At 39.9% G+C, this 27,851-nt stretch overlaps 3 protein-coding genes across 4 annotated transcripts in view; all 3 read left to right on the forward strand.

The window, feature by feature from the left end:
* atosa (atos homolog A) overlaps positions 1-16,460 on the forward strand; it is a 39,266-nt gene extending 22,806 nt beyond the window's left edge. Inside the window, exons 2-12 of one of the 2 annotated variants that reach the window (XM_015040503.1) lie at positions 1,179-1,363; positions 2,765-2,961; positions 4,472-4,597; positions 5,085-6,900; positions 7,998-8,123; positions 9,175-9,263; positions 11,606-11,702; positions 12,783-12,941; positions 13,154-13,222; positions 14,218-14,417; positions 15,175-16,460. In XM_015040503.1, coding sequence (XP_014895989.1) covers positions 1,179-1,363; positions 2,765-2,961; positions 4,472-4,597; positions 5,085-6,900; positions 7,998-8,123; positions 9,175-9,263; positions 11,606-11,702; positions 12,783-12,941; positions 13,154-13,222; positions 14,218-14,417; positions 15,175-15,328 — 3,218 coding nt within the window. In that variant the 3' untranslated portion in view covers positions 15,329-16,460. The remainder of the gene's footprint in view (positions 1-1,178; positions 1,364-2,764; positions 2,962-4,471; positions 4,598-5,084; positions 6,901-7,997; positions 8,124-9,174; positions 9,264-11,605; positions 11,703-12,782; positions 12,942-13,153; positions 13,223-14,217; positions 14,418-15,174) is intronic. The other variant, XM_015040504.1, reaches the window with a different exon arrangement.
* Positions 16,461-17,967: 1,507 nt separating this feature from the next.
* On the forward strand, positions 17,968-23,306 carry arpp19a (cAMP-regulated phosphoprotein 19a). The gene is made up of 3 exons (XM_015040505.1): positions 17,968-18,243; positions 20,823-20,945; positions 21,929-23,306. The coding sequence occupies exons 1-3, from the start codon at positions 18,187-18,189 to the stop codon at positions 22,097-22,099; spliced, it is 351 nt and encodes a 116-aa protein (XP_014895991.1). The 5' UTR covers positions 17,968-18,186; the 3' UTR covers positions 22,100-23,306.
* Positions 23,307-24,660: 1,354 nt separating this feature from the next.
* Positions 24,661-27,851, forward strand: part of myo5aa (myosin VAa) — a 62,056-nt gene continuing 58,865 nt past the window's right edge. Inside the window, exon 1 of the mRNA XM_015040508.1 lies at positions 24,661-24,933. Coding sequence (XP_014895994.1) covers positions 24,907-24,933 — 27 coding nt within the window. The 5' untranslated portion in view covers positions 24,661-24,906. The remainder of the gene's footprint in view (positions 24,934-27,851) is intronic.

Consider the following 27,851-nt stretch of genomic DNA (forward strand, 5'->3'; position numbering starts at 1 on the left):
CATTTAACCAGATTAATAACAATGAATTGATTAATGAAATGATCATTAACTAATTTAGTAATCGATCAATTGTATGAAGGCTAAAAGATGAGGTCATTTTCGGAGAGAACAGAGCAATAACTAAGCCAAAATTACACAAAAAATGTGCATTTGGCATTTAAGATGGAAAAACCTTTTGTCTGTAAATATGTTTTGCCCAGAACTCCTTAGACGACATAGTTTTAGCTATGTCATTTGAGCTAAAAAAAAAAAATAAAAAACTTCAAATGAGTTTTAGCTGAGCTCCGTTACAGTAACTCTGTAATTCCTCTGAGCTTCTCTGAAACGCCTTACTCATGCTGAAAATGGCTGACTCTTAGAACCGTAATCTTCACTTGCATCTACACTGAAGAGAGTTTTTAGCCTGCTCGGGGTATGCTTCTTTAACTCATTAGGAAAATAATCTTTTTTTTTATTTTTTATTTTTTATTCTCCAACCAAACAGTCCCCGTCAGAGCCAGACATGGTATGAACTATTCCAGCCGGCATTTGATTTCTCATGTTTAACTTTTAATGCGCACAGTCACGGCTGCAAAACATCGCAAGTCTGCAGTCTGTGAAAGCAAACATTTGCTGACCAACAAAGTTGTGGAGGAACAGAATCTTTTTCGCCACAGAAAGCTTCATTCTGTCCCACGCACATTACAGGGAGGTGTAGCACACCCTCCTTTATTCTGTCCTCTCGTCTCCGCTTATATGTGGTTTTGTGAATGTCATCCGATGAGCATGAATGAAGTCAATGAAGTTCTGCTTGTTCTTATGCCTTTTTGTTCTCTCTCTGTGTAAGAGAAGAGGTGAAGTGTGGCTTCTCCCCACGGCTCAGCTGACAGCCCTTAAAATATGTTCCCTTTACGGCAGACAAACTGGAAAAGTTGTGTCATGCTCTGCCTTCCCCCACACCCCTTCCCCAAACAGGATTCGTTCAGTCAAATGACCCCATCCATCTGAGCAAAAACAAAATACGGGTGGATGTCTGTCGTTGCTAAGGGAATTCTTTTTTTTTTTTTTAATACCCCAGAATCATGCGCTGAATAGGCTAACAGTTATCTGCTTTCCTCCAGCTGTTTCCCTGCTCAATGTTTGCTTCTTTTGTGATTACGCTTACCTTCTGCCTCTGTTTTGTTCTTCTTCTGCCTTAGATGCGACAGAGGAGTTTTTCGAGTACGATGCCGAGGAGTTCCTGGTGTTCCTGACCTTGCTGATCACAGAGGGAAGGACACCGGAGTATTCGGTGAAAGGCAGGACTGAGGGGCTGCACTGTCCCCCGGCTCAGTCAGGCATGCCTCCTCTCCACAAGCATGAATGCAGCGACAAACTGCCTCAGGTGCCAATACAACGCGCGCGCGCACACACACACACACACACACATTTTACCTTGGAAAAGCCTTCCTGTTTGTTTATATATTAAGGTTTCCCACACTACTGTTTTTTTCAGCATTTCAGTATTTTCTGGGTCTGGATAGTATGGAGAAACATATTCTTTCCAAAATTTGTTCTCTATTCCATGTATACAAATCTCTTCTACTTCCATACTTCCTTATTTCTTTTATTTTTGTTTTTCTTGTGCACTTCCTTACCTCTGTCCTGCCTTCCTATGTCACTACCTCCTTTCTTTGTTCCATGAGTCATTTACTTCATTTTTTTCATTGCGTCTGCACTTTTTCATCTTTCCTTCTGTCCACACTTTTATTCCTCCTCTTCTTCTTGTCTTCTTCCTTCTTTTGTTGTTGTACCACAATTTGGTTTCCTTTTCTTTCTTTCTGTATTTCTTTTTATCTGTTTTTCTCTTTGTCTTTGTCTTCCCTTCATTCTTTCTTTCCTTTTGCTCTTTCTTAAATTAAAAAATCTTACACTATTGTTTATTTTGTTGCATGATGTTAAAAAAAATGTGGGGTTCATTAGTCTCCAGTGGTTTTTATATTTGGTGCAGGCTAGACAAAAAAGAAGCTACTAAGTGAAAATTGTTAAATGTTTTGATGGGACAAGCAAAAATTTATTTTATACAAGCAGAAGAAATAAGCTAAACAATGTTGCAGAGGAAAAAGTTGACAGCTTGGATGGTTAAAAATAGAATAAAAGAGTTTCTGGGGGGGTTTTTTTCTTCTTTTTTCAATGATGAAAAACGTGACTGGATTTTCCTTTGCATTGTTTTCACAATGTTGTGTTTTCTGTGGCCAAAGGTAAATGTTTAGCTCTGTTCATGTGAATGTTTCTTGGGGTGTAAAACTCTGGTGTTGTGATGATTCATTGAAAAATGTTGTTAAAATCAATCATTTCTTTTGTATTTTCTTTTTTTTTCTGGGCTCCATATTTAAAGCCTCCCAAACATAGTCAGTTCTGCCTTAAATTCACGGGGAATTGTACATTTTCAATATATTTAAAATGAGCATCAACGACTGAGAACTCTGGTATGATAAGTCTATAACATGTAATATTTATGTGTAACAAAACTGTAAATGTGAACTATGGTTTTAGTAAATCTAGATAAAGGCTATTGTTTCATTGAAGAGAAACGTCTTAAAAAAAAAAAAAAATCCAGTATCGCCACCAAACCATCATAGCCATTATGTTGTATTACTGAGTGGAAAACTGGAACTTATTTTTAAACATAACACTTTCTTTCAGATGTGAGTGAATTTCCCAGAAGCCCCATCTGCTCCCCCACCCCAAACTTGACATTTACTAATGAGCGCTAACCTTCCTCCTCTGCCTGTGTGTCCCCCAGTGCCGACAAGCCAGGCGAACACGTTCAGAGGTGATCCTGCTTTGGAGAAACAACATCCCTATCATGATCGAGGTCATGCTGTTGCCAGACTGTTGCTATGGTGATGAGTGTCCCCCAAGCGACCCAATCAGTGACCCAGTCATCAAACAAGATGCTTTGCTGTTGGAGAGGTGGACCCTACAGGCTGTTCCAAGACAGTAAGCCACACACACCCAAAGTTGAATGAGTTAATGAACTGTGCAAGAAAAGTCCCATATACTGTGCATCCACTAACTGCATCAACACCTTGTTTTTTGTTTTTTTTTGTTTTTTTTCCTGTTTCTTCAACTTTTGACCTTTTAACCATTCATTATAACTTTAATTACAAAGTCTTATTTTTTAATGGTGGCAAATCTAACATATATATATTAGACATAGTACACAATGCCTTTTCAAAATGGGAGAAAATAAAACAAAAAGTAACTGCGGTTGTTTAATCAACATCTCCAAACCTCTAGCCAATTCATTCTTTCAGCCACCAGGGAACTGTGATAAAAATGCTGGTCTTTAGACCGGTCTGCCTTTTACATCCCTTAACTCCATGAAAACTTGATATGGAGTTACCAAATTCAGCGGAGAGTTGCTGGGGATTCAGGTTGTTTGGCTCCTTTTGTTGAGGTTTGTTAATTTTACAGGTGGGATCTGTTTTTAGGTCCTGCTTAGTCCATTATGTTTCTTTGTTATTCGTGGAACAAAACTCCATAGTGGAATTTAGTTATTTTTGCTAAATTTGTCTAGAAAACTAAAAACTAAAATCCTGAAATAGGACTACTGATTATTTTTAGTTGATCTTTTAAGGGTCCTTAGCAATTTGTTTGAAGTGCCATTGACCCTTTTTATTTATATTTATGGCTTTTTTGACATCTTTGAAATGCTAATCCTTGTGGTATTATGCATTTTCTTTCTAGACGTAACACTTCATACTTTGTTTCTATTACACAAACTCTCACTGGAATACATTGAGGTTTGTTATAATGTGGCAAAATGTGAAAATGTCTCTGGGATATGAAAACTTTTGCAAGGCACTATAAATAATCGAAGCCAGCTCTGAATCTGTATTCCTTCAAAGCAGGACGGAGGGGTGGGATTTGATTTGCCGCCGCCGGGGAATCGGCTGCTCATCCTTTGGGTCGTTCGTGCCGCATGGATGGGACTTATTCCTGCGCATCCCACAGATATTTGATTGAATTGGGAGCTGGGGAGTTCGGAGGCAGCGCGACAACCTTTATGTTGTGTTCGAGAGCAGATTTTGGTGGCATGGCAGGGCACTTATTACTGCTGCTAGAGGTTGTTGCTCTCAAGTTGTGTTTTTGGTCTGGAGTTGGAGATGACGGCCCCTAAAAACAAAAAAATGTTCACCTCAGCATTTTTGACTAAAAACTGTGAACACTCTTTTCCTTTTTTAATTTTTTTAGAGATTATTTCTTCAGCATAAAAAGCTTCAAAAGGAAGATATTTTTTTTGGCACGTGTGGGAGTTGCAAAGTGGGATAATTGGCCTTTACAGATTGGCCCACTTTCCTACTAACACACGCGCGCACAAATGGGGGGACATTCTTGTTAAAGGAAAAAAAAAAATTATAAGACACACATCCCATGACCATTTTCTCATTAACCTGACACACTGGCACATTTCCAACCCCCCTTTTTAACTGTGTTTTCCTAATAGAAGCGGCGATCGTTTCATTGAAGAGAAAACTCTGCTGCTGGCTGTACGATCCTACGTCTTTTTCTCCCAGCTCAGCGCCTGGCTCAGCGCCTCCCATGGCATCGTCCCCAGGAACATCCTGTACAGGTCAGACACGACACTCTGACACTGGTGGTGGGACTGGGCTTTTCAGTCCCGCTGTCAAACCAACGCTGCTAAGGCTAAAGCAAATGAGCTAGAGCTACGTTTGAAATCTGAAGTCTACGAATCAGTTTTAAATTTAGAAATTCACAACATAAGGTCCTTCTCAGTGAAGTAGAATATTATAATTTATTATAGCTCAAAGAGTGAATACATACATAACTTAGTGATATGTTTTTAAGTATTAAATGTTCATTTTGCTTTATTACAGCTGATAAAGACCCATCATTAAGTTTCTCAAAAATTTTGAGTGATGCTTAAGATAAGAAAAAAGGCTTCATGAGCTTCTAGACAAAATCATCACAATGAACTGCAATAAATGTGTGCAACTCTGTTCAGAACCTGCATGACATGAAGTTGAATTCCTGAGATGAACATTTCTCTGATCTTCTAATTCTCTGTAGTATTAACTCTCATCCTCTCTGTTCAACAGGATCAGCGCAGCTGACGAAGATCTGGTGTGGCAGTTTTCCCAGCCGCCGTCTGAGCACATATTCCCCGTCCCCAACGTCTCCCAGAGCGTCGCCCTGCAGGTCCGTGTCCAGTCGCTCCCCCGCCAGCCCACCTACCCCACCCTGGCCTGTAGCATCCACACCGGCCTGCCTCCCATCTACAGCAAGACCCCCAGCCTCAGCCCCACCCTTGGCAGCCACGGTGGCCTGCCCACTCTGAAGAAGAGCCAGGAGCCTGGCAAAGACGGCCTCCATCCCAACTCCAACATGTACGGCAAGAGCTCCAACTCCACGTCTAGCCTTCTACTCAACGGACTACCCATCCCTAATCTGCCCATCAACAACATCCCGATCAACAGCCTTCCTCACACCGCCGTGTCACATCCGTACAGCAAGAAGAGCCAGGAGCCTGGAGAGAACCACACGTTTCACAACGGAGAGCTCCCACAGGTCAACATCCCCCAGCGCCAGGGCTCACCACTCTTCTACCGACCCGCCCGCTCCCCCACGCCTTCACGCTCCAACTCCCCCTCCCCGCTTCCCTCGGGTAAAGCGGGGAAGTGGTTGTACACAGCGCTCAACGGTTCATCTGACTCCACCCCAGTGGACGACTACACCTGTGGCACCAGCAACACCGACCAGTCCAAGGCTCCCATCCCGGAGCCTCTGAGAAGTTTCAAGAACTTGTCCATGGCCGAGTCGTCCCGGTGCCCCTCCCCGAGGCCTTCTGGAAGCGAAACCAATCCCCTCATTGGCTCCCTGCTGCAGGAGCGACAGGAAGTCATAGCTCGAATCGCACAAAGGCTCAACTTCTGTGACCCGACGGCACCGCCACTTCCCCCAGGCCTGTTCGCCACCGACAGCCCTCACAAAGCCATGTGGGGCAGCAACCACGACGACAAAGCCACCGGTAAGACCAAAGAACCCGAGACGCGCCCTTACGAGTCAGTGGGACGAGCTAAGCCCGCACCGTTCAGCACTCCTGTGACAGAGACATTGCGTTTTGTCAAGCGGGAGAGCTCCTCCCCGAAACCCGCCGCCTGCAGGAAACTGAAGATGACCGAGGCGGAGGAGTGGAACGGAGAAGTGACGGACAGAGACAAGGAGAACGATCGGGACAGCTCGCTCATCGCCCAGGCGGTGCAAGACATCACCAGGCTCATCCAGGAGAGGCTGGCCGTCCCGCCTTCGTCCCCCCGGCACAGCCGCAGCACCAGCCCGCTGCACCACCACGTGCACACGACCACAATCACACACACCGTGCGCACGTACTCGCACCCCCCACCAGCCAGCAACGGCTACGCTAACGGCCATGTACCCAGCCACGAACCTCAAAGAGACGGCACGCACAACACCGCCTCGCATTCGCCCGTTTGCACAGACAAGCCCCGAGGCGGACCGTGGGCTGAACGCCGCTCTCCGCGGGCCCAAAACGGTGCTCAGTTTACACTTGAAGAGACCTCACTCAACGGCCAGGCCGACGCCCGGGTCCCCTGCCGTTTACGAGCTTCCCCGCAGGAAAGGCTCCCAGTCAGGACACCCAGCAGCCATGACACCTCGCCTACCTCCCCCGTCCTGGAGAACAAACCAAGGAACACCCAGATGTTCAGCTGGAACAACCACAGCACCAGCCCAGCCACAAACTGTTACAGACTCCATGACGACGGCAAGCCTCAGATTCTGCACCAGAACGGCGTGCCGGCTCAGGCGTCTGCTCCGTGGGACGAGAACCAGGCGCCCTCAGAGTGTGGCTCCTTCGCGTCCAGTCCAGAAATGACTCCTTCACCCTCAATCCTCGTAAGATAATTTTGGTTCAGCTCCATTTTAAATATGCAAAACTTTCAATGTCTAGAGATTCAATTCCGATTTTCAGAGTCGAGATTTGATTCGGAAACTATTTTCGATTCAGAAACCAATTTTTCTGTAGATTGATGTGACTGGCAAGAAAAGAAGACTTTAAACAAAAAACAGCAAGGCTAACCTAAAACTGGTATTATAACCTTAATACCGAATACATTAGTATTTGTGATTCTGTATAGAATCCTTTTATGAATGAAATAATCCTGCAGCCATCCCAAACTGATCCAGATTGGTCACCTTATTGTAGGTGGGTCGTTCTAGAACTGTAGATATCTAGAATGATTCACTCAATAATAGATATATATAGTTCATGTAATGACTAAAACAAATCATGCATGAAAAGGAGCAGAAAGAAGTGAAAACTTTTTCTGAAAATTTTCCCCCCTTCGTAAAATGAACATTGACTATTCAATTCAGAAGACTATTGCAGACATATTTGAAATACACAAAACAATACACATACACATCCATCCATCCATCCATCCATCCATTTTCTGAACACCCTTGTCCCTCAGTGGGGTCGGGAGGGGTGCTGGTGCCTATCTCCAGCTAACGTTCCGGGCGAGAGGCGGGGTACACCCTGGACAGGTCGCCAGTCTGTCGCAACACATACACATGTACATAAATTTTAAAAATATTGTACTCTTGTCAGTTCATGAAGTCTCAATAAGTTTAACTGTAAATATTGGGTTTGTGTGATCTGTGTCCACTTCCAATAATTACTCCAATAACTGTCTTCTGTAACAGAAAAATCTAATATATGTTTTATAAATACTTCCCCACACATCCATCAGTGAGTTTTACAAAATATACAGTTTGTGTAGTAATTCCATCACCTTATTAAAAACTGCAATAGTTTTGGATTTTAACTTTTCCATGACAAGTGTTCATCATTGAGAACACCCAAAAAACATAGTTTCTTTAGTTTTTTTTTTGTATTTTGTGCATCAACACTTTTTTTTTCTCTACTTCTACAAAATGTCATAATATATCATTTTCTACATCACTCACCTCTCTTCATCGCTGTCCTGCAGCGTCCTCACAGCCCCTCCCCCCTGCGTCCCTGCAACAGCTGGAAGAAACAGAATCGCCACTCTCTGGACGCCACGGCAACGAAGGCCTTCCACCCCTGCACCGGCCTGCCTCTGCTCTCCAGCCCCGTAAGAAAACACGCGGCTGCCCACTCGTGTACAGTGAACGTCAGACCATTCACATGCGGGCGTGCAGAGCGGTTAGCGTGGGAGTCCACGCAGTTGCTTTTTGTTAGAACAACACAGTCGCCACTCTTTGTTATCAGCCGCAGAAACCGTGACTCCCTGCACAGCCACCCGTGAAAATACAATGAATGTTTGTCTTTTAGAGACTAAAACATTAGCAACCCGTCTCTTTTTTGTTGTGGTTTTGGTTTTTTTGCTGCTGGGCTACCAAGTTATGAGTTAATGCACAGGCTAAGCATGGGTTAGTTATTAATTGCAAGACAGACAAAGCGATTAAAAATGTAGATTTCTGAAACTGATAAATCTTTCCATCACACATTTTATTCAGTTTTAGTGAGCAGCTTGTCTTTGTAAGCAGCCAAGAGTGGGTTGGCTACCAGAGCTGATAGCCGCAAGTGGCTCCATTGACCTTTCACACTAGCTCTTAGCAACACTGGGAAAAAATAAAGAACCAGCTAATATTTTTATATAAAAAAAATATTTGTTTTTAAAATATTTTTAATATTTATTTTAATAACCAAATTTTATTCTGATAACTTAGTTTTTATTTAGACATCAAAAGACAATTTTTAAATCTATATTTTCATCTCTGGGTTTTTTCCTGAATATTCACCTATGTGTACGAGAAAAGAACAAATAAATGTTCTGGAGACCATCATTATAACTTCACTAGTAATTTTCTTAGCAGTCATAGGAATTATCGTTACGTTTCTTTTGTTTTTTTATTTTGTAGTTGTTTTTTTTATTTAGTTTTTCTCCAATCCAGTCACACTTCTGTGAACTCGGACGCACATTCACACATCCCAATTCACACTTAGTCATGTGTTAATATTATTCAAGTAGTTTAATTTTAACTATTGCTTCTGCTTGTTTTCAACACACCTCCACTGTAGATCACATTTGCTTTCTTCTTGTAATGAAAATTTGATATTTAACTATCAAGAAGGAACTGTGGGCGGCTCTGGTTTAATCATGTTCTGTGTGTCTGCTGCAGGTTCCTCAGAGGAAAAATCAAACAGGTTACTTTGACCTGGACATCTCTCTGACTGGCTGTAAGGGTTTGCCTTGGGCCTCTGGGAAAAGGTATGCATTTTCTCACCTGGGATCTCTCTTAATGTAGTTGCAAACCTCAGTGTGTCCACCAGGCCAAGGTCGAATGAGGCTCAAGTCACTGATCCAGGGTGGGTGTAATAACAGCTGCTATCCTCTTCGTCTGTCAGCTTCCTGCAGGCTACAGTTACTTATTCTTTGCATGTCGAATTTGAAACCGACTGTATTTTGATTTTTTTCCAACGACAGCTCTGTTTTATGGGGGTTTTTCCCCTGGTTTATGCTTAAAAAATTGCTCTCGGAGCTGGGCGTTAGATGTGAAATTTGCTGCCAAATGGAACAACATAGTGACATCTTCTATCTATCAGGCAGTGTTGGGAGATCTAAAGGAGAGTGGGTGGAAGAACTGAATTGTGTTCATTAAGATAACTGACTTTATTATTATTATTAAATTATGCATTTTAGTTGAACCAACAGTTCTCTTTTAATAACTACAATCTTCTCCAGAGATGCAGTAGATATGCAGAGTAGAAAATATTGGAACTTGAAAAAAAGGAGTCTGGCTTACTCTTTATTTCTCCCTTTTAATTATTAAAGGACAGTGCTTGAAGTATATCATTATTTGGGGGGTTTTCTGATGCATTTCAACTGTTTTTGTCCATTGTGGCCTGTTAGTACAACTTAGAAATTAACTGAACTTTAAAAACATGCACAAGTTTGAGTTTATTGTGGATTTAATCTTTTTAATCTTAATTTCAGAAATTATACTGTACATACAATCTCAAATGTGACATGGCATTCAGGGAGAAGCTTAATGTGTTATGGATAGTTTTAGTTAGACTAGTAATATGTTTGGAGTAGGTGTTCAAAGCCTGAGAACACTGTACTGCAAAGCATGGTGGTGGCTGCATCATGCTGATGCTCTATTCTGGTACAAATTCCAACCCAATTCTTAATTTTATCTCAAATTGGGGCTTGACAATAAATGCCGACTGACGAGTGATCAGTATCAATAGAAAATACCTTTGGTAGAATGTTCAATAATTTTGTTGAACTACATAGTATAATGGGGGATTCAGGCAGAAGAAAGGCCTTAACCACTTAAACTCTCACGGCCAGTTAAGGAAGTTGGGTGGCATCAACTAACTCACTCATTATTTGAATACCTAGCAACAACCTGAGTAACTTGCGCAGCAGCAGTTTCAGGTTTCACCACCGCTCCTCATAACTGCTTAAAAATGACAAACAACCTGGAGTGAAAGGAGAACAGGAGTACAACACCTTGAGAGGAAACTCTATAAAACAGAAGAGGTCCCCAGTGTGGCAGCATTTTAGATACCTAAAGCAAAAAACTAATCAATATTTTATCAATAATGACTGATATGAAACACTTATAGCATGATACGCTTTGCAACCATTTCGCCGAGTCCTTTCTCAGCTAAATTTACATGATTGAAACTTGGGACACAACTTGATGTTTCAACAGTGATCCCAAACAAACTGGTATTCAAGCTGGTTTTAGAAACTATAAAACCCGATGACGAACTCCTGAATGATTTGGTCTGAGCTAGAAACCTCGTTAAACCAGTTCTGCTATTTCTGATGGAAAAAGTTGACAAATATCACTTGCGTTTTCTCTGGAACTTTATATGGAAACGTCAAGCAAATATTAGTTTGGTTGTATGATGCTTTGGAGATTTAGAGTGTGGCCACACATCATTCAAACCGTGCACCCAATTCTTGTTTTTAAAAATTCATCTGCCACACCAGAGCAAAAAGAGTTTGAAGTCCCAGATTAATTCATTCTTGCCACTTCAGTGTATATTTGAAATTAGAATCTTATCTGTCCGTAACCAGCCAAAGCGCCAACGCTTTCATCGGTCAGACATTGTTGTGTTTTGATGTTTTTCTGTCTATGGATGGAAGGGAAAGCTAATTTTTCTTTGCTGCTCTGTGGCTCAAGCTACAATAGCACGCATTCATCTGTAAATGGCAGTCAGAACTAAGTTGGCTTTATATACACAGGGATTCATGCCTCAGCCTCCACACAGAAGCTGTGGGTGGGAGCTCAGCGCTGTTCTTTTGAAAGCAGATGTTTGAGGAGTTCAGAAATCCAGGCTGAAGGTTCACTCCAACCATCATGCTTGCGTCTGATGACCTGCTTAGAAATTCTTCGCTATTTAAAGATCTGAGTGGGACAAGTCGACCTTGTTGTTCAGGTGGCTAACGCTGCTGTTTGCAAACACATAGGTGAGCCTCAGGTGGTGTTTAACACACATACCAGGAGGCTCTTGTCACTTGGAGCACAATGACATTGTGTTACATCAGCGCTTCAAGAACAAGTTGATCGAGCATGTGTGGTTTTAACCCTTTAGGGTGTGTCCAAAGAGAGATGAGAACACTGATGAGTCACATCAACTGTTCAGCGCCAGCGCTCCTCCTGCCAGTCTAAGCCTGCTGGGAAACTTTGAGGTAGAACACATCATCAGACTTCTTCTGTCAAAAATGGGGATGCAAGCTATTGATTAATGAGTTGAACTAAAATTGATTGTTCAATCAGCTAACGATTAAGTGGCCACTTTCTTGAAAACCTGAGTTTTGTCTTTCCAAAACATACATTTTATTTTCTTATTGTGAATTTTGAAAAAGAAGCACATTATATTTGAACTTTTTTGTGTGTGTCTTCTGTGTTAGATACTGACTGAATAAACAGAAAATTGTGGTTTTCTTGAATATTAGATATTGACAACCCTCAAAATCAACAGTACTTATTGGCATCATGCCTTTTTGTATCATGTTACAATTTGCCCTCTGATTTTCTGTCATCATCACATTTATATGGTGTGTTAGGGCCATGTATGTAAAGAATAAAAGGACAAGAGAATTTCTGCCAAAAAAAAAAAAACCTCACCAATTTTCTAGGAAAAAAAGGTGGGCATTTCAGAGTTTGAAATGTCAAAAGTTTGCTAGAAAACTGAGAATTTTTTTCATATTAATCTCAGAAAATTTCTACAGAAAATTTTTCAAAATTTTTAAGTTTGAAAAGTCAAAAATGTTCCACTTCTGGAAAATTTCAGAGTTTGGAAAGTCCAACATTTTTAGAACTCATGAACCAGAACTTGAAACTCAGAAATGTCCATGTTTTTTCTAGAATATCTCTGAGATTATTCTCAATTTCTGAGTTTCTTTTTCTAGCATAGCTCAGAAATATCTTCATTTTTTTATTGTTTTCTGGTGTAAATTTCCTCCTGTTTTTTCTTTTTCTATGAACAGTAGCACTAATATCCTGTGGTACATTCTTGCCTTCAAAGCAAATCAGTAATTTTGTTTAAGACGTTGTCGCTGCGTATAGTTAATTGATTAGAACTAATTTTAATTGAATAAGCCATTAATCGACAATTAATCGCAAGTCGATTAATTGTTTGCATCCCTAATCCAAAAATTTTCCATGCTGAACAAACTCTAGACTCAAATGTTGATTTATTTATTTTTTCCCCCTTTGGGGGAAAATATCTAATAATCTTTATTGTTTGATATCTAACTTTTCTCTAGGAGTGTGTGTTGAACTATCGACTTGAGCCTTTAGGGACAGTAGAAGGTTTCACAGCAGAGGTGGGAGCCAGCGGCTCTTTCTGCCCAAGTCACCTGACCCTGCCAGTAGACGTGTCATTCTACAGCGTCTCCGATGACAACGCTCCCTCCCCATACATGGTGAGCTAGATTTCCTCCTGAACCAAATTCCTTTTTTAATTTTTTTTTTCTTAGTAAACCCTGCATGGCTGAGCCTGAAGATGAAACTGTCCTTAGTGTGTGTGTGTGTGTGTGTGTGTGTGTGTGTACGTGTACGCCTGTGTGAGTGTGTGTGTGAGCTCCTTTGGGATGGCTGCTGGTGACACCGTGATTGTCGTTATGTTCTCTCACAGGGTGTGATTAACCTGGAGTCCCTGGGAAAAAGGGGCTACCGTGTACCTGCATCAGGAACCATTCAAGTGGTTAGGAATTTCTTTTTCACAGTTTTAGAAATGTCAAGAATATTTATGTCAATGCAGTATTTCCATTGCAGCATGAACAAAGAGCAGATCAAGCCAAGCCGCTAAGCAGAAATTGGAGTCACCTAGTGGCCAGATGGGAAATTTCATCTTATGAGATCCTGGTTCGAAAGCACTGCAAAGGCCTTGGATTTTAATTCCCATTTGGCTCCTAGATTTCTATATTTAAAATATCTTCTGTACACTCTAGTTACAGAAGAAAGATGAGCACATTGCGTCGTCCACTGACACAGAAAAGTGTAAACCAGGTTAGGTTCAATGCTCAGTAAATCCAATGCATCTGCACATATAGCCAACATATTGCAAGTGGCAAAATAATTTTATAGAACAGAAGTATGTCTTTGAACTTAAAATTTCAAATAAAAGAAATATGGAAGTTTGTAGCATTCATTTTAATAAACCGTTTTTGTATTCAGCAGTGTTTATTGCAGAATTAGAAACAATCATCACTGAGAAAATCAACACAATCTGCAAATCAAAATAAATTTACCCTAATTTACTACTGACTCAAAATATGCTGAACTTTAATTTAGTGTGTGATATAAAATTTCCACTGTTTTGTATTGTCAAGAGATTATTAAAGGGTGAATAATTTAGTTTTTTATTATTATGTAAGGCTGTATTTAAAAAAAAACATAAATTGCTTATTTTTGGACAATATATTTTTATTTAATTTTAAGCTTCTCAGTCTCAGTACCTGATCACAGGGCTTAAACAAATACCCTAAACAACAGCTCGTTTTGTTGAGCTTTTTCGCAAATGTCTCAACAAAATGTCAGTGAATGTGGCGACAACATTTGATGTTCAATATGGATTCAGCATCTATTCTTCCATCTCTCTGGTGTCGCCTGCTATTGTTTACATTAACATCTAATCTTCATGAGAAAACCTGGGTGGTCTGTTTAAACCGCGCTGTTCTGTCTGGTTCCGTCCCTCAGACCTTATTCAACCCTAACAAGACAGTGGTGAAGATGTTTGTTGTGATGTACGACCTAAGAGCCATGCCAGCTGGACACCAGACCTTCCTGCGCCAGAGAACCTTTTCTGTTCCCGTTCGCCGCGATGCCAACAATCAGACCAACAGGAAGCCCCTCATTCTGGGCCAAGGCCGCACGCTGCGCTACCTCATCCATCTGAGGTGACATGGCTACTTCTGTCTGGGACTGGTTAATCATCTTTCTTGTTTTGTTTTTTTCAGACTGTCCAAGCATCCTTGAAAAGTCTTAAACTCATGTATTAATTAAGGCCTTAAAATGTCTTAAATTATTATTATTATTATTATTACTATCAAAGGTAGGTAGGCTTTAAATATGTGAATCATGAGTCTTAAATTTTGTGCTGGCAGGACTATTTAATCTTGTGTATTCTACATAGGGTATTTTTCTTGTGGGCCTTTTCTGTCAAGTAAATGTTTGAGTCACTTCAACCTCTGACTCAGAGGTTGAGCCTACTTGTGACTAGTTGCTAATATACCCTTGCTAGCTAGCTAGCAAAGGTTGCTAGCTAGCAACTGTATATTTGAAGCTTTATTAGCAGATAGCATTGGTTCTGGTTCCTGCAGTGAAAACGGAGGGAGGAGATAAACTAGCTAGCCAGCTAGCTAAGAAAAATCTGGCTAGCTCAAAAAAGTATCATAGTTTAAGTGCAAATTTTTCACCAGTTTGATGGATGACTTTTCACCATTGGATCACTTCTGTTGCTAACCCACACGATGCTACAGTCATTCATTGCAAAAAGCTTGGCACTATGAGGGTTATGACTGTTTCTTTTGTATATTTCTGTCATGATACAGGTCTTAAAATTAATTTATAACGGTCTTGAAAAGTCTTAATTTTGAGTTTGTGAAACCCCATTTTTCCTTCTATGCTCATCTTCTCCTTTCTCATCACCACCAGGTTCCAGAGCTCAAAGTCTGGAAAGCTCTACCTTCATAGAGACATCCGCCTGCTGTTCTCCAGGAAGTCCATGGAGGTGGACAGCGGTGCTGCCTACGAGCTCCAGTCCTTCACAGAATCTCCCATAGATCCTCCATTTTCTCCTCGCTGCTGAAGCCCAACGCTTCATCCCTCCATCCGACAGTCCATTACTTCAGCCACACCTCGAAGCCAGCACTAGACTCTAACTCACTCCATCAGTCTGTTCTGTGACTTTTTTTTTTCTTTTTTTTTTGTGAGATGAGGTCCGAGGACAGAAGTCAACAGACGCCGTTGGCCTGTATCCAAAGACTTCAGTTCCATCCTGTTCATCGCCCAATAAAATGAAAAGGGGGTCGACAAGGAGCCTGAGAGACTCGTCATAGATACACCTTGTTCTTTGTGAATTGCACAACCTTGGAACAGAGGGATTTAGTCAGAAAGTTAGCTATTGGAAGAGTTCATGATACTGTTCAAAATGTGCTGTTTTTGTTTTTTGTTTTTTTTTGCCATATTAGAATCATATTGTTTCTTCTTTTCCTGGAATTTAATGCATCCCCTCTAGTATCTGGCTTTAATTTAATCAAAGAAGTTCAGGTCTCTTTTTTTTTTTTTTTTTTCTGCTAGCACAAATCAAAATGTTATTTTTCCTCTCAGAATAAGTTCCATTTCTGTTTATGTTGTCTCTAATTTCCTTCTAATTCAACACAAAGCCCATTATTGCTATGATTCTTCTTATTTTTCATATACGATTGGCTCTACAGAACATGATCTCTAATGTGTGTGACCCTATGATTCCTGAGCTGCTTAGGAGGAAGCGGGCGGAACCAGGCTGTGGTGCAACACAAATCTTGGACCATCAAGGAACATGCAATCACGATAATGTACCTGAAAACATCGCAGCAGAACATCAAACTGTGCACTGTGGATATTATTTTATTTTATTTTATTTTTTTTCCCCTTTTGGTTCTTCGTTATAACTGGAAACGGAACAGAAAATAGTCATATTCTAATACTTTTGTACTGTTACAAAAACCACTTTATTGGAACTGTTGCAATAGAATGAGTAACATTAGTTTAGTGTTTACACGTTCACTTTTCAATTTACTTATCATCAGTTTATTTAATATTTAAATTAATATTTCAGTTACTATTTGTGACGTCTGTCATGCTAAGATGATGTAGTGCAAACTGTATATCATAGTGTGTATTTTTGACATTACTATTCAAATCTGAAAAAAAAAATATATCTATATCTTCTAAAGCAATCTTGGTATTCTGTGGTCTCCTTGTTTTTCGTGATTCTTCACGTTTAACTGCACTTAGGGATGGCCTAATATGAGACTCCTGGGGGCTTTTACTTCACCTTCAGTGAAAATACACACAAATCAACATTAGGTTGCTTTCACATTAAACATACATTTTTTTTGTGTGAGGAAAAATGCACTTTCAGCCAGCTGACTGATGGTGTTCAGTAAGAGTGGGCGTTGGACTCCTTAAGATAAGCAAATAAGTTGCTAATGAGCAAAATTTCTCATGGTAACGTGTTGCAAAAAAAGAAGTGTGGGAGTGTGGTGAGGTTTTTCTCTTATTTTTTTTCTGCCTATAACAGATGGTATTTGTTTTGAACGCAACCCAACAGTCACTTGGTAGAGTTAACTACAAGTATTTACATTTTTCATCCACCACTAATGGATTGATTTTCAAACAATAAGTACGTGTAAAATCTGTAATCCTCTTTTTGTTCTACAGCTTTGTCAAGACAAAAGATTTTGTTCGTTAGGTCTTAAAATTGAGTACATTTATGAACATAAGCACATAATATACTGCCTTCATGTACTGAAAAGAATTGATGGAAAACAAGAGGTTAATTAACGATGATTCTTTAAGTCATTTTATAAATGCATGTAGGGCCTATCCCTATTTATTCCAGTAATTGGCAATTACAGCTTCTATAAATGTTTACTTTATACTTTAAAATCATATAAATAAATCATAAAGAAGTTACAAAATAGATTTTAAACTTCCAGTAAAGGATTAGTACAGGAGAAAATTGGGTTCGCCAAACACTTTCAAAATCTATTATGCTTATTTGATGTTGGCTGTGTCGATTAATGAGGAAAAAAATATATACAAATTCTTAGTATGCTGTAGAGCATGACCATTAAATAACTGCTAAACTCTAAAATACATAATTTTAACAAAATATTTGTAATAGTGATATCTATTGAATTGTTTCTATTTTAAATTGCATTCCAGCAGCCATTTCATCCTTTATTCCTCTATTAAATTGTGGCACTTATGGATTTCCATATCGAAGAGACCCACGTGCAACGTAGTAGCACAGACGCCTTATGTCGTGAGTGTGTTTACTACAGAGGTGGAAAAATGATCATTTGAGCCACAGGTTCTGGACATTTTGCTAATGTTCATTTTGTATAGCGAAGTATGCTAGAGTTCAGAGAGTGCACTGCAGTTAAGGTCCGGTTGATTTGCAGTGGTAAAGCCTTCCGAGGGCGAAAACAATAATGTAATGACACACTGAATCGTGGGATGATGACTCATGGTGATCATCAGGAAATAGAATTTACATCACACAGAGTACATGCACAATATTCCTTAAAAAAGAGAAGAAAACAAGCTGCACTGGTTAATCAGTACCGCATCCTCCGTGTCCGAGGATTAGCGGCGGGATTTAGTGACAGCACATGGCCCTAACAGCTGATCGGGTTCACATTACGCAATGTCAATCTTGAGCTGAGAGAGGCGCGCGCGTCATACGAGCAACCCAGGCGGAACGGGAACGCGCGTGGTGTCTCCGCCGCATATGACGTAGAATATTTTGTACAGGAGCGAGCCTTTTAGCAGCCCTGTGTTGGTTGTTGGTGTTGGAGAGAGAAGGGGGTAAAAAAAAAAAAGTCAGTGCAGCTAATTTCACGATCATTTGTGAACCTAGTGGGCAGTGCCTTGGTCGAGCTGAAGGCTGATTTAAACATGTCGGAGGACAACGACGAAACCCAGACCGCAGAGGAGACACCGGTGGAGGAGACGGTAAGCATAGATCAGTGTTAGCAGAAAGCTTTAGCCGTTGACTTTTTTTACAGCCAAAGCTGCTTTCTGACGTTTAGCTGCTTTCTACCCGCGCTTGTCATTGTTGACACTTCCTTCAAAGCTAACAGCTAACCCTCCAGGGATTTATTTACAATACCACGCTTCCAACTATATTACTGCACAGTGCTCCGTCTTTAGCACATCTCTGGAAATGAATGCTCCCGTCTGTGTGGTTGTCATGAATGTCAGAGCGTAAGCTAGCGTTAGCTGCTAGCCCTCAGAACATTCTCATACAGTCAAACCAGCCGCTAACGTTAGCTTAGCTTAAAACCAACCTAGCACCTATTTCTCTCCTGTTCAGTTTTCTGAAACGTACCGTAGTTGTCTGTCCCGGTGTTACACACCTGTTCTACAAAACCTTGACCAGAACTGTTTCTACAGTCCGCGCGAGTAGTTTAGTGGGTGGTTTATTTGTCACGAGGAAAGTGCTAGAAATTTCTGATACATCGATGTTAATTCGGTTAATTTGATTCGGTTTACATCGTGTTTTTGAACAAATCGGATCACAGGATTAATCGTTGTTTTAGCAGAGGAATGCACTGCTTAAATTAATTTGTTGTTACTAAGCTATATGTCAGTAAAAATGTTAAGACTTGTCAAAACTGTTTGAACAGGATCGAAAAGCCATAAATTACCTATTGCTCAAGTGATACAGAGCTAATGTATGTAGCTTGAAAATTAACTAAGTTGTCAGCATTGCAAAATCCAGAACTCTGTTTTGATTTTAAATATCTAATTTTACCCCAAAACATTTGAAATGTTCACCAAAAACAAAACATTATTTACTAAATTTTTACATTTTAGTTTAGACATTGCCAAGAAACTTTGGACTTTATATTAATTGTTATTCAGCTGAAATGTCAAGTTTGTTACTGCCTTGTACAACAGCAGAGTTTTTTGTGCACCTATATTTTTGCTATTTTTTTTTGTTGATTTGGTCTTCAAGGTATCACAATAAAGTGAAAGTTTATTTCAACACTTATAGGGTTGGACCATATATGAAGTTTAATAACTGAAATTATGATTTTTGAAGATTGAATTTTTGGAAAATGTGGATCCCCCCCCCCACGCCCCACACCTGTATACTCCTTGGGTTTAGTTCAGAATAATGTCAGCTCGCCCAACGCCCAGCATCTTGTTTGACAAGCCTGTTTTACAGGTTCTATTAATGTTGAATTCAGGTCACATCCATAACAAAATATTAGGATCAGACTAAGATTATTGCTATTATTTTTTTTAATGAAGATAAAGTAATAATGTTCCAAGAATGCAGTTGTTGTTATGCGAAAATAAAGTCATAATATTATCAAAATAAGGTTGTAATTTTATGAACACTCCAACACAAAAATTAACAAAAGATATTTTTTTTCTCATTAAAACAACATTTTCTCTTAATCTTAAGACATTCTTCTCATAAAATGTTTCTTAATTTTGCTAATGTTATGAGTATATTGTTGTAATTAACCAAAATTCTTGTAGACAAGCCCCAATACTTTGTCGTTCAACTCACAGAATGGATGATTGAAATAAGCACAACTTTTTGAAAATATTTTCTTATTTGTAATTTCTCTATTTTTTTTAAACAAAACAAAGTAGGAAAAAAAAAACCCCGATTAAAATCAGATTTAATATAAAAACAAACCAGAGATTTTATTTTAAACCATATCACCCAGAGTAAAAACACAAACATTTTGTGTTGTGGAGAAGAAAAACCTGAAATAATGTTTTTCTTCTGTGCACTGTATGTTTTTTGTTGCTGATGTTTTAAAACACACAAAAAAATGCATCAAAATCAATCAAAAATTGAAGTTACAGCCATTAAAAATGTGAATTTTGGGGGGTCTAAAGTAAAATGTGAAAGTTGTGACACAAATCTGAACAGTATATTCATAATGAAAACTGGCTAAATTTCTGCTGTTTTAGGTATTGACATGAAATATTTATTTCAACTGTTATCTAATAATTGATTGTTGATACTTAGAAGTCACTAATTGACTTTTTGAAGTGCTGCTTTCAGCCAAAAGGTCATGTTAGCTACTGTGGAAAATAATACACTCTCATAATAATAATAAAATAAAAAATAGAAAACTTTATGGCAATAAATTGACAGTCTGCTTGAATTCATTTCCAAGGCACACATAACGATTACATTCTGAAATAAACATTTAAAATGTATAAAAATAACTTATTACTATGGTTGCTTGATATTTTTAACTGGTATGTTAAAAATACAGATATAAGTAAAACTGGACCGATATTAATAAGCTTATGTTTTGCCGTTTAAAAACAAATTCTATTCATCTTCAGATAAATTAAGCCAAAGTTGTGACTTAGGCCCCAAATATTGCTAACAGGAAGTAACTAATGTATTAGGAACTGAATACTACGGAAACAAAAACAAGAGTCCCTGTCTTTGACCACCTTCTGTCACTCTTTCCTAGGTACGCTCTTTATTTCATAAAGTAGATTAAAAACAAGACGTAGCTCTGCATCGACCTCGTATTTCTGCTGGTTTTCAGGAGTCACAAGACAAGGTGATCAGTCCAGAGAAGGCAGAAGAAGCTAAGCTGAAGGCCAGGTACCCAAACCTGGGGCATAAACCAGGAGGTTCTGACTTGCTTCGCAAACGCTTGCAGAAGGGGGTGAGTAAGATTTTTTTAATATTACTGCGAAACGTCCAGGATTCACTCGGTGATGGTTCTTAATTCTCACTTTTTAAAATTTCAGATTATCAGATCAGAATTATGTGGTTGGTCCTTGAATTCAGGGTTTTGTAAAACTTTGACAAAAGATATACAATGAATTTAAAAGTTATGGATCTGACTGTAGTCCTTGTTGCTGCCGAGTAGAATGCTTGTTAGGAAAGATGAAATTAAAAGCTTCCCATCAGCATGATGATGGAGGACATGCATTATGGACGGAGGTGAAAAGTTCATAATATCTCCCGCATGGACTCCATTTACTAGTAAGGCAGTAGATGGGTCTGGGTTTTATTTAGGGTTGTCAAATTAAATGCATACCAAACTTTTAAGATTATTTGTAGAAAAAAAAACAGATATCAATTATTTGTTTTTTCTTCTCCTGCTTTGGTTTGTCACATAAATTTCCAGTTAGACATTGAGCCATTAAATAAATTACAACATTATTGAAATATAAGTTTTATTCCAGGAACTTTATCACTAAGTGAGACACATTATATGAATTACTTACACACAGACTGGTGTTTTCCAGCTTTATCTCTGTTAATCTTGATATTTTTTTCCCTTGAAGTTAATGAAAACATGATGTTTAAAATTAAAATATTTCATCAGAAAAAATCAGGGTTTCCCTCAGCCTGGCGGCCCACCAGGTTTTACCTATGACCCCACCAGGCTAAGCATTGCTTATCTTTTATTTTTTAAGTCTTTCTAAGTCTTTTACAAATTTTCTGGGGGATACCTTGGAAATTATAATTCAGGAGTGTGAGTTAATCGAAAAGTAAGCTTAAATTTCCAAAGGTACATATAATCTTACAATGAGCAGAAAGCATGTTCTAATTTATTGTTCCCATAGTTCCTGTAGTTATAAAATGTTTGCCATTGTTTCTTCGAAGTATTATCCACTCTTGAATTTTCTTTCTCTGCAGCAAAAATACTTTGACTCTGGCGATTACAACATGGCTAAAGCGAAGATCAAGAACAAGCAGCTGCCAACAGCTGCGCCGGAGAAGACGGAGATCACAGGGGACCACATCCCCACCCCCCAGGACCTGCCCCAAAGGAAACCCTCTCTGGTGGCCAGCAAGCTGGCCGGCTGATCCACATGCGTCCTTACGCCCTCCCCCCTCCCTCACCCTCCATAACCCTGCTCCACCCGAGCCTCAGAGCTGTAACATTACCCACTCATGCACCCCGACCCTCTTTCCACTTCACACTAGCCTGGACAAACCCAAACAGAACCAAACAGCCAGTGAAGTGGCCGACTGATGGCTTCTTATCGTTTTTCATTTCAGCCTTTTCTGGTCCAGTCCCTTCTGTTTCCCCTTTTTCTCCCCCCCTTCTTATATTTTCAGTCTACTTCATGTAAGATACAGAGAGAGCGTGTTGAATGGTCTGTGGCGTCCCTTTGAACGGTAGGACTACTGGGTTAGGACAGGGGAGCCGCAGAAGCTGCAACACGCGTATCTGGAATGCTTTAGCGTAAAGTTCAGGGTTCCTCAGATGAAGATGATTTATGCCTGTAGCTGTACGCCTGTATATATTTGTCCATATTTGGCACAGGGTGAGGAGACGAAATCGGCCCGTTCAGAACATTTTACATCCGATCAGCAAATTTTTCTGTCTGTACGTTTGCGGGACGAAACCCTCCGACCCGGAGGGAAATCTTTGTTTAGATGTTTTGCTTCCTTATTTGAGGACGTGTTTGGGTGAGAAGGTCACATGGAAGCGCATGCATGGGATCCCTTAACGCAAACTTCACCGCTTTCCCCACTTGGTTTCATTCTAAGAAAGGGCAGGCGTCGAGGCAGACGATGCGGTGTACAGACGCGCTCGGTGATTCGTTCAGGATGATACAACGAGATGTGTTCACTTCAAGACTGGAGGAAGAACTTGTTGGGGTTTGGCCCGTATTTGTCAGGTGCAGCTGTGTTCCTACTGGAGGTTACGGTTGTCATGAATGAATCATCGTGCTTAAAGAAGGGGAGGTGGATGGGTGTGTGATACATTAAAGATAAAACCCTGTAACTATGTAGGCAACCAGTCTGTCTATAGACATATATATATATATATATATAAAAAATAATGTACTGGGAATACATAATGTAATAAGTTAGGCAGTGTAATTATAGGTTGCAGTTTTATCTTCAAAATGTTCTCAGCCCTACGTTGTGCTTTTTGAAGCGTGATCACTGATCAGGGATGCTAGCGTGACATCTGTGTGAGCTCTGCATGTATAATATGGCTGCCCTGCTGTCACAATGTGCCATTTTGTTTTTGTAAATAAAATAGTTTTGCACAAATGTTTCTTTGTGTTTCGTTTTGTCTTTTGCTTGCAAAAAAATAGAAAGTTGCAAAGGGATGAATAGAATAAGTTAAAGGGTTAAAAATGCGACTGACTTTTTTTTTCTTATAAAATGCAGGTAAAGCAGAGTTTGAAATTTCCTTACATTTCAAGTTTGAGTTTAGGGATGCGTCACAGAAAAGTTGTTTCAGCAATGCTGTTTAAAAAGTGAAATGTATTGATTAATTATCGGTATATTTCAGATTTGTTTATTTTTTAATTATAATTACTTAAAACGAATGATAAGCCACTATTCATTTTCTCTCAAAAATTCTTGCCTTTTTTTTAAACAAAAATATTATTCGATGACCACATGCTGCTGTTGAACCATGAAAAATAAAACACTGACCGACGTATGTGATATGTATGATTTCTGTGATGCACTCATCAAAATGTAATGTTTATTCATTTGCCAAAATACAAATAACTTTGTATTTTTGTGTTTTTATTATGTAAAGCACTTTGAACTGCCTTGCTGCTGAAATGTGCTATACAAAATACTTGATTGAAAATAAATTTTACTTCCTGATATAACTCCTGGGAGACATGAGGGAGGGATATTCTGTGATGCCGAAGCTTGGAAGTTGCAGCTCGGAGGAGGAGCTTTGTCTGGAAGGCGGGCACAGGGCCAACCAGGTGTTTTCAACAGCTGAATGTTGAAAACACCTGGTTGCCATGGAGATTAAAGGATTTCTCAAACATGCATGAAAGAATCAAGGAAACACTCCAGGTATGTTTTTGATGAGGGAATAACATAACATGATGTAAAGCTAAAAAAAATATTTATTTTTCATAATACTGCCCCTTTAGATAGAAGAGGTGCAGGGAAAAAACAACCCAGCCTTAAACAACTGCAAACCCATCTGGAGGAAGATTTAGTACAAGAGATCTACCTTGACCACTGACAGTATTGGGCTAAGAAGGACTTCATTTCAGTATGAAGGAATTTTTTTGATTTTGAACAAAAAAAGAAAATGAAAAAAATCACAGCCTAGAGCAGCAGACTCAAACTCCAATTCTGCAGTTTTCTACGAAGACTGGCTTCAATATTGGCTCATTAGCGCAGCTTTAAGAATAGTGGAGCATCAAAATAACAGAACTTTTTAAGTTCTGCGACTTCTTTTGGGTTTGGAAAGCCACCTTTCTTTAAAAAAAAAAAAATCAGAATGCGACCATGAAACCTGCCCTTCAACATAATTAAAACTTTTGCACCTCAATCCTAAAATTAACCCTTTTTATTTGTGTACTTCTAAATCTTGACCAGGGGGAGGCGCTGTTTTCCCACTCGTCAGCAGTTGCCTCCGTTTGGCTGAATCACTTCACCCATCATCATCATTCCCAGAATGCACAGTGAGACGCCGAAACACGACCAGCCTCAGGACGCGCTGCTTATCATGGCGATATAACATCTTTTCTTCCCCCTCGCCCTGAGACCTCCGGCAGCAACTCAAGGATTTCTGCCTCCGCTTCATGAAAACACACGCTGAGCCCGGTGCAGAGCGGAGAGCCGCCGCCGGAGATTCATTCCAGATTGGAGGAAGGACTTAGCGACCAGCGAGCGTCATGGCAGCGTCGGAGCTGTACACAAAGGTAAAACAAGTGCATATTTCTATCTGCTGTTTTGCAGACAACGGCGTTAACTTGTGGGTTAATAATGTTTTAATGGGCCTCTTCTCGTTTGGAGGTATTTTCACTGTAAACAAGCTGACAGTACTGAGCGTCATTGTAAACATAGAGTACCTTTTAAAATGAATGAAAACGCTCCTCAGAAGACATTTTTTGTGTGTGTGCGTGTGTGTTTGAAGGTTGCCTTCAGGGGACACTGGTAATAAACAAACGATAGTTAGTGAGTCAGTCCACACACAAAAGGCACCTTTTATTCACCAACAAATCTTCGTATTTGACATTTAGCTTAGTTGTTCTCATTAATTAGCTTCTAGGTATTTTCTGGCGGCTCCAAACTGGAGCTGGAATGATGCAAAGGCGGTGCCAGCCGTCATGGAGGCCCTTCACTCTTATTTTCTCCCCGCTGTTAACAGATTAATATACATCACTGCCGTCGTATATCTTAGGAAAAAAAAATGGCTATTTGCTCAACCGCTGCGGTGCCAGTGTTTTGTGTTGGGGTATGAGGTGAGCCTTGGAGGGAGCTGGGTACCGTCGAGATGCTGCGTTGCCAAACCCTGCATCCATCCGGATGGTGTAGCATCCTTAGCATCCGGGGTGTTTAGACCAGATGAGGCCTCGGTAGAGCCATATGCTCACTGAGACTGCTGCTGATGCTGACCAGGCCTGTTTCAGATACAAGCAAGCAAGGTCATGTGCTGCTGATGGGGATGATGATGATGAGGATGAGGATTGCAAATGTAGTAGCAGAGATAAAGAAAGTGGTGTGTTTGTGTGAAGGAGGGGGAAGATGAGTCACCCCATCCCCCTTCTCTCTCTCTTTTTTTTCTCTCTCTCTCTGTTTTGACAGCTGGTGTTTCCAGCTTGGATATTGGTTATTTGGTGAAGAGAAATCGTGACAGTGACTGCTGAGATTTCTGCCAGACATTATCAAGTGGTGTATTTTTCGAAATGCGCTCCGGGAGTAAAACTACGTGGGGATGAGAGAGTACTTATTTCTACTACTGCAGGAGCTCCCTGAAATACAAAAATATGGAAGACGAGGAACTTTAGGAATATTTTACATCATTTAAAAAGATATTGAAGTTGAGATCAGATTGTTTGTTTTCCTGAATTTTTCTTTTGTGATTGGTTTTACGTGCTTATTTTTCTGTCATATAATCGGTAAAGTTCTTTGACGATGAAGTCTGTCCATTTGAGTCTCACAAACCACTTCTCTGTTTTATGTTGCTAGACTTTCCTGAAATCTGGGCTGATATTAACAACCAATGGTTGTTTCTATTTGTTTTGAGGGTTTTTGGGCCTGCTAATCTAATATTGATTTATTTTTTTTATTTATTTATTTATTTTATTTATTTATTTTTTGTATTTAACTGAAGTATAGAAGCAGTGTGAAGCGATGCGGTCAAAAGGATGGGAAATATATTCGTATAGTGTTGATCAGTTAGAGACCATGACAACGATCTTACTATCGGATACTTACAGCTCATAAGTATCGGACACCGATCTGTCCACAATGTGTGATTTCTACAATTTATTGATAATTTGACTTCCTCCAGTTATTCCTGCGCAGAGACTGGATTTAAACGAGTCTGCTGTCCGGACTGATTGACTTTTATTGCAGGGAAAGGTTTAGGGGTTTTCTGTTTGCTGCTGGTGGGAAGCCTAAACTTAGCCTCTGCCTTAACAGCATGTTGCCCTTAACAAGACCGCCTCTGATTTCAGCACCACTAACTGTGACTTACCTTTTCAGCTGTGGAAAACACTCTCCTCTTTGTGCTTTCTGAGGCAGGCCTGTGTAGGAGCTCATTGAGGAGCATTAAAGAGCCCTTTTGAAATCGCTCGCACCCACAAACGCTCATCGTTAGACCCAGATCCAGTCTCAGGTTTAGGGTCTGTCTGATCTGTTAACTGGTGCGAAGGGAAGGTGAGTCGGAGCTGGAAGGTCTTTAAACTCGACTCAGCTTTTTTTCTTGTGGAGAACGAGTCAGGATCGAAAATAGAACCATTGACTGAGAGTAAAAGGAAGCTGAGCTCTAAAATAAAAAGTAGAGATGCCCAAAGAGGGAGGATGTTTTCATGGAAGTGCCTGAGAGCCTCCCCTTCAGAAGATGACTCAAAGAGGAAGCCGTTTTTTTCTTCTTCTTTTTATGGATTCCTAAAGCTCTGCTTTGATTTATGAGCTTTAACTGTGGGAAGACTATTGCCTCAGCAGATTATTGTTTTGCTTTCTTACCAACTCAGTGTTGGAGGAGGGTTGTGAAAAAGATGCTGTGACTATAAAACCACCTAATTGGTATATAGTACATTTGTCCAGTAACTCAGCATGGAGGGCTCAGACGGCTAAGTAAAGTTTAAATAAACTTTAATATTAGTTTCAGCAATTGCAAAAAAAAAAAAAGAGAAAGTATGAAAAGAAATGTGAAAATCTTCTTGTGCCAGTCACTAGATTTTTTTGGAGATGTGGAGTATAAAGTCTGGAAGCACAATTGTTTTTTTCAGTTCCCTATTTTGTTTTTTTCAGACCTGGAAAACTCTAAATGCTAACTCCATGCTTTTCCAGAACTTTATTAATTTAAATAACCCTGGAATGAACATACCTGATGAGCTCTGGGTGCTTCAGTTATTCTCATAAAAAACAGAATCAGCTGATGGATGAGAAAACACCTGCTGCTACATCACTTGTTGGGATGATGCCAGACGCTCAGCATGTTTGGCCGTTTTTTTTTCTTTTCTTTTGTTGTTGTTTTTTTTTTTTTTTTTCATTTAACCCATATTCAGCGGTGATACTAAAACCGCTTCATCATTGCTCTGCACCGGAACATAAAAAGATCATCCAGAGGGAGAGCGAATCACACCCCTGATTCTGCAGTTTTAAGGAG

This window comes from Poecilia latipinna, unplaced genomic scaffold, assembly GCF_001443285.1.
Source record: "Poecilia latipinna isolate Pla-1442-1.1 unplaced genomic scaffold, P_latipinna-1.0 Scaffold512, whole genome shotgun sequence".
Taxonomy (NCBI): Eukaryota; Metazoa; Chordata; class Actinopteri; order Cyprinodontiformes; family Poeciliidae; genus Poecilia; species Poecilia latipinna.

Coding starts and splice junctions, on each gene's coding strand:
- arpp19a (XM_015040505.1), top strand. CDS start 18,187: ATGTCGGAGGACAACGACGAAACCCAGACCGCAGAGGAGACACCGGTG. Junction 18,244..20,822: donor AGACACCGGTGGAGGAGACG/GTAAGCATAGAT, acceptor GCTGGTTTTCAG/GAGTCACAAGACAAGGTGAT. Junction 20,946..21,928: donor GCAAACGCTTGCAGAAGGGG/GTGAGTAAGATT, acceptor CTTTCTCTGCAG/CAAAAATACTTTGACTCTGG.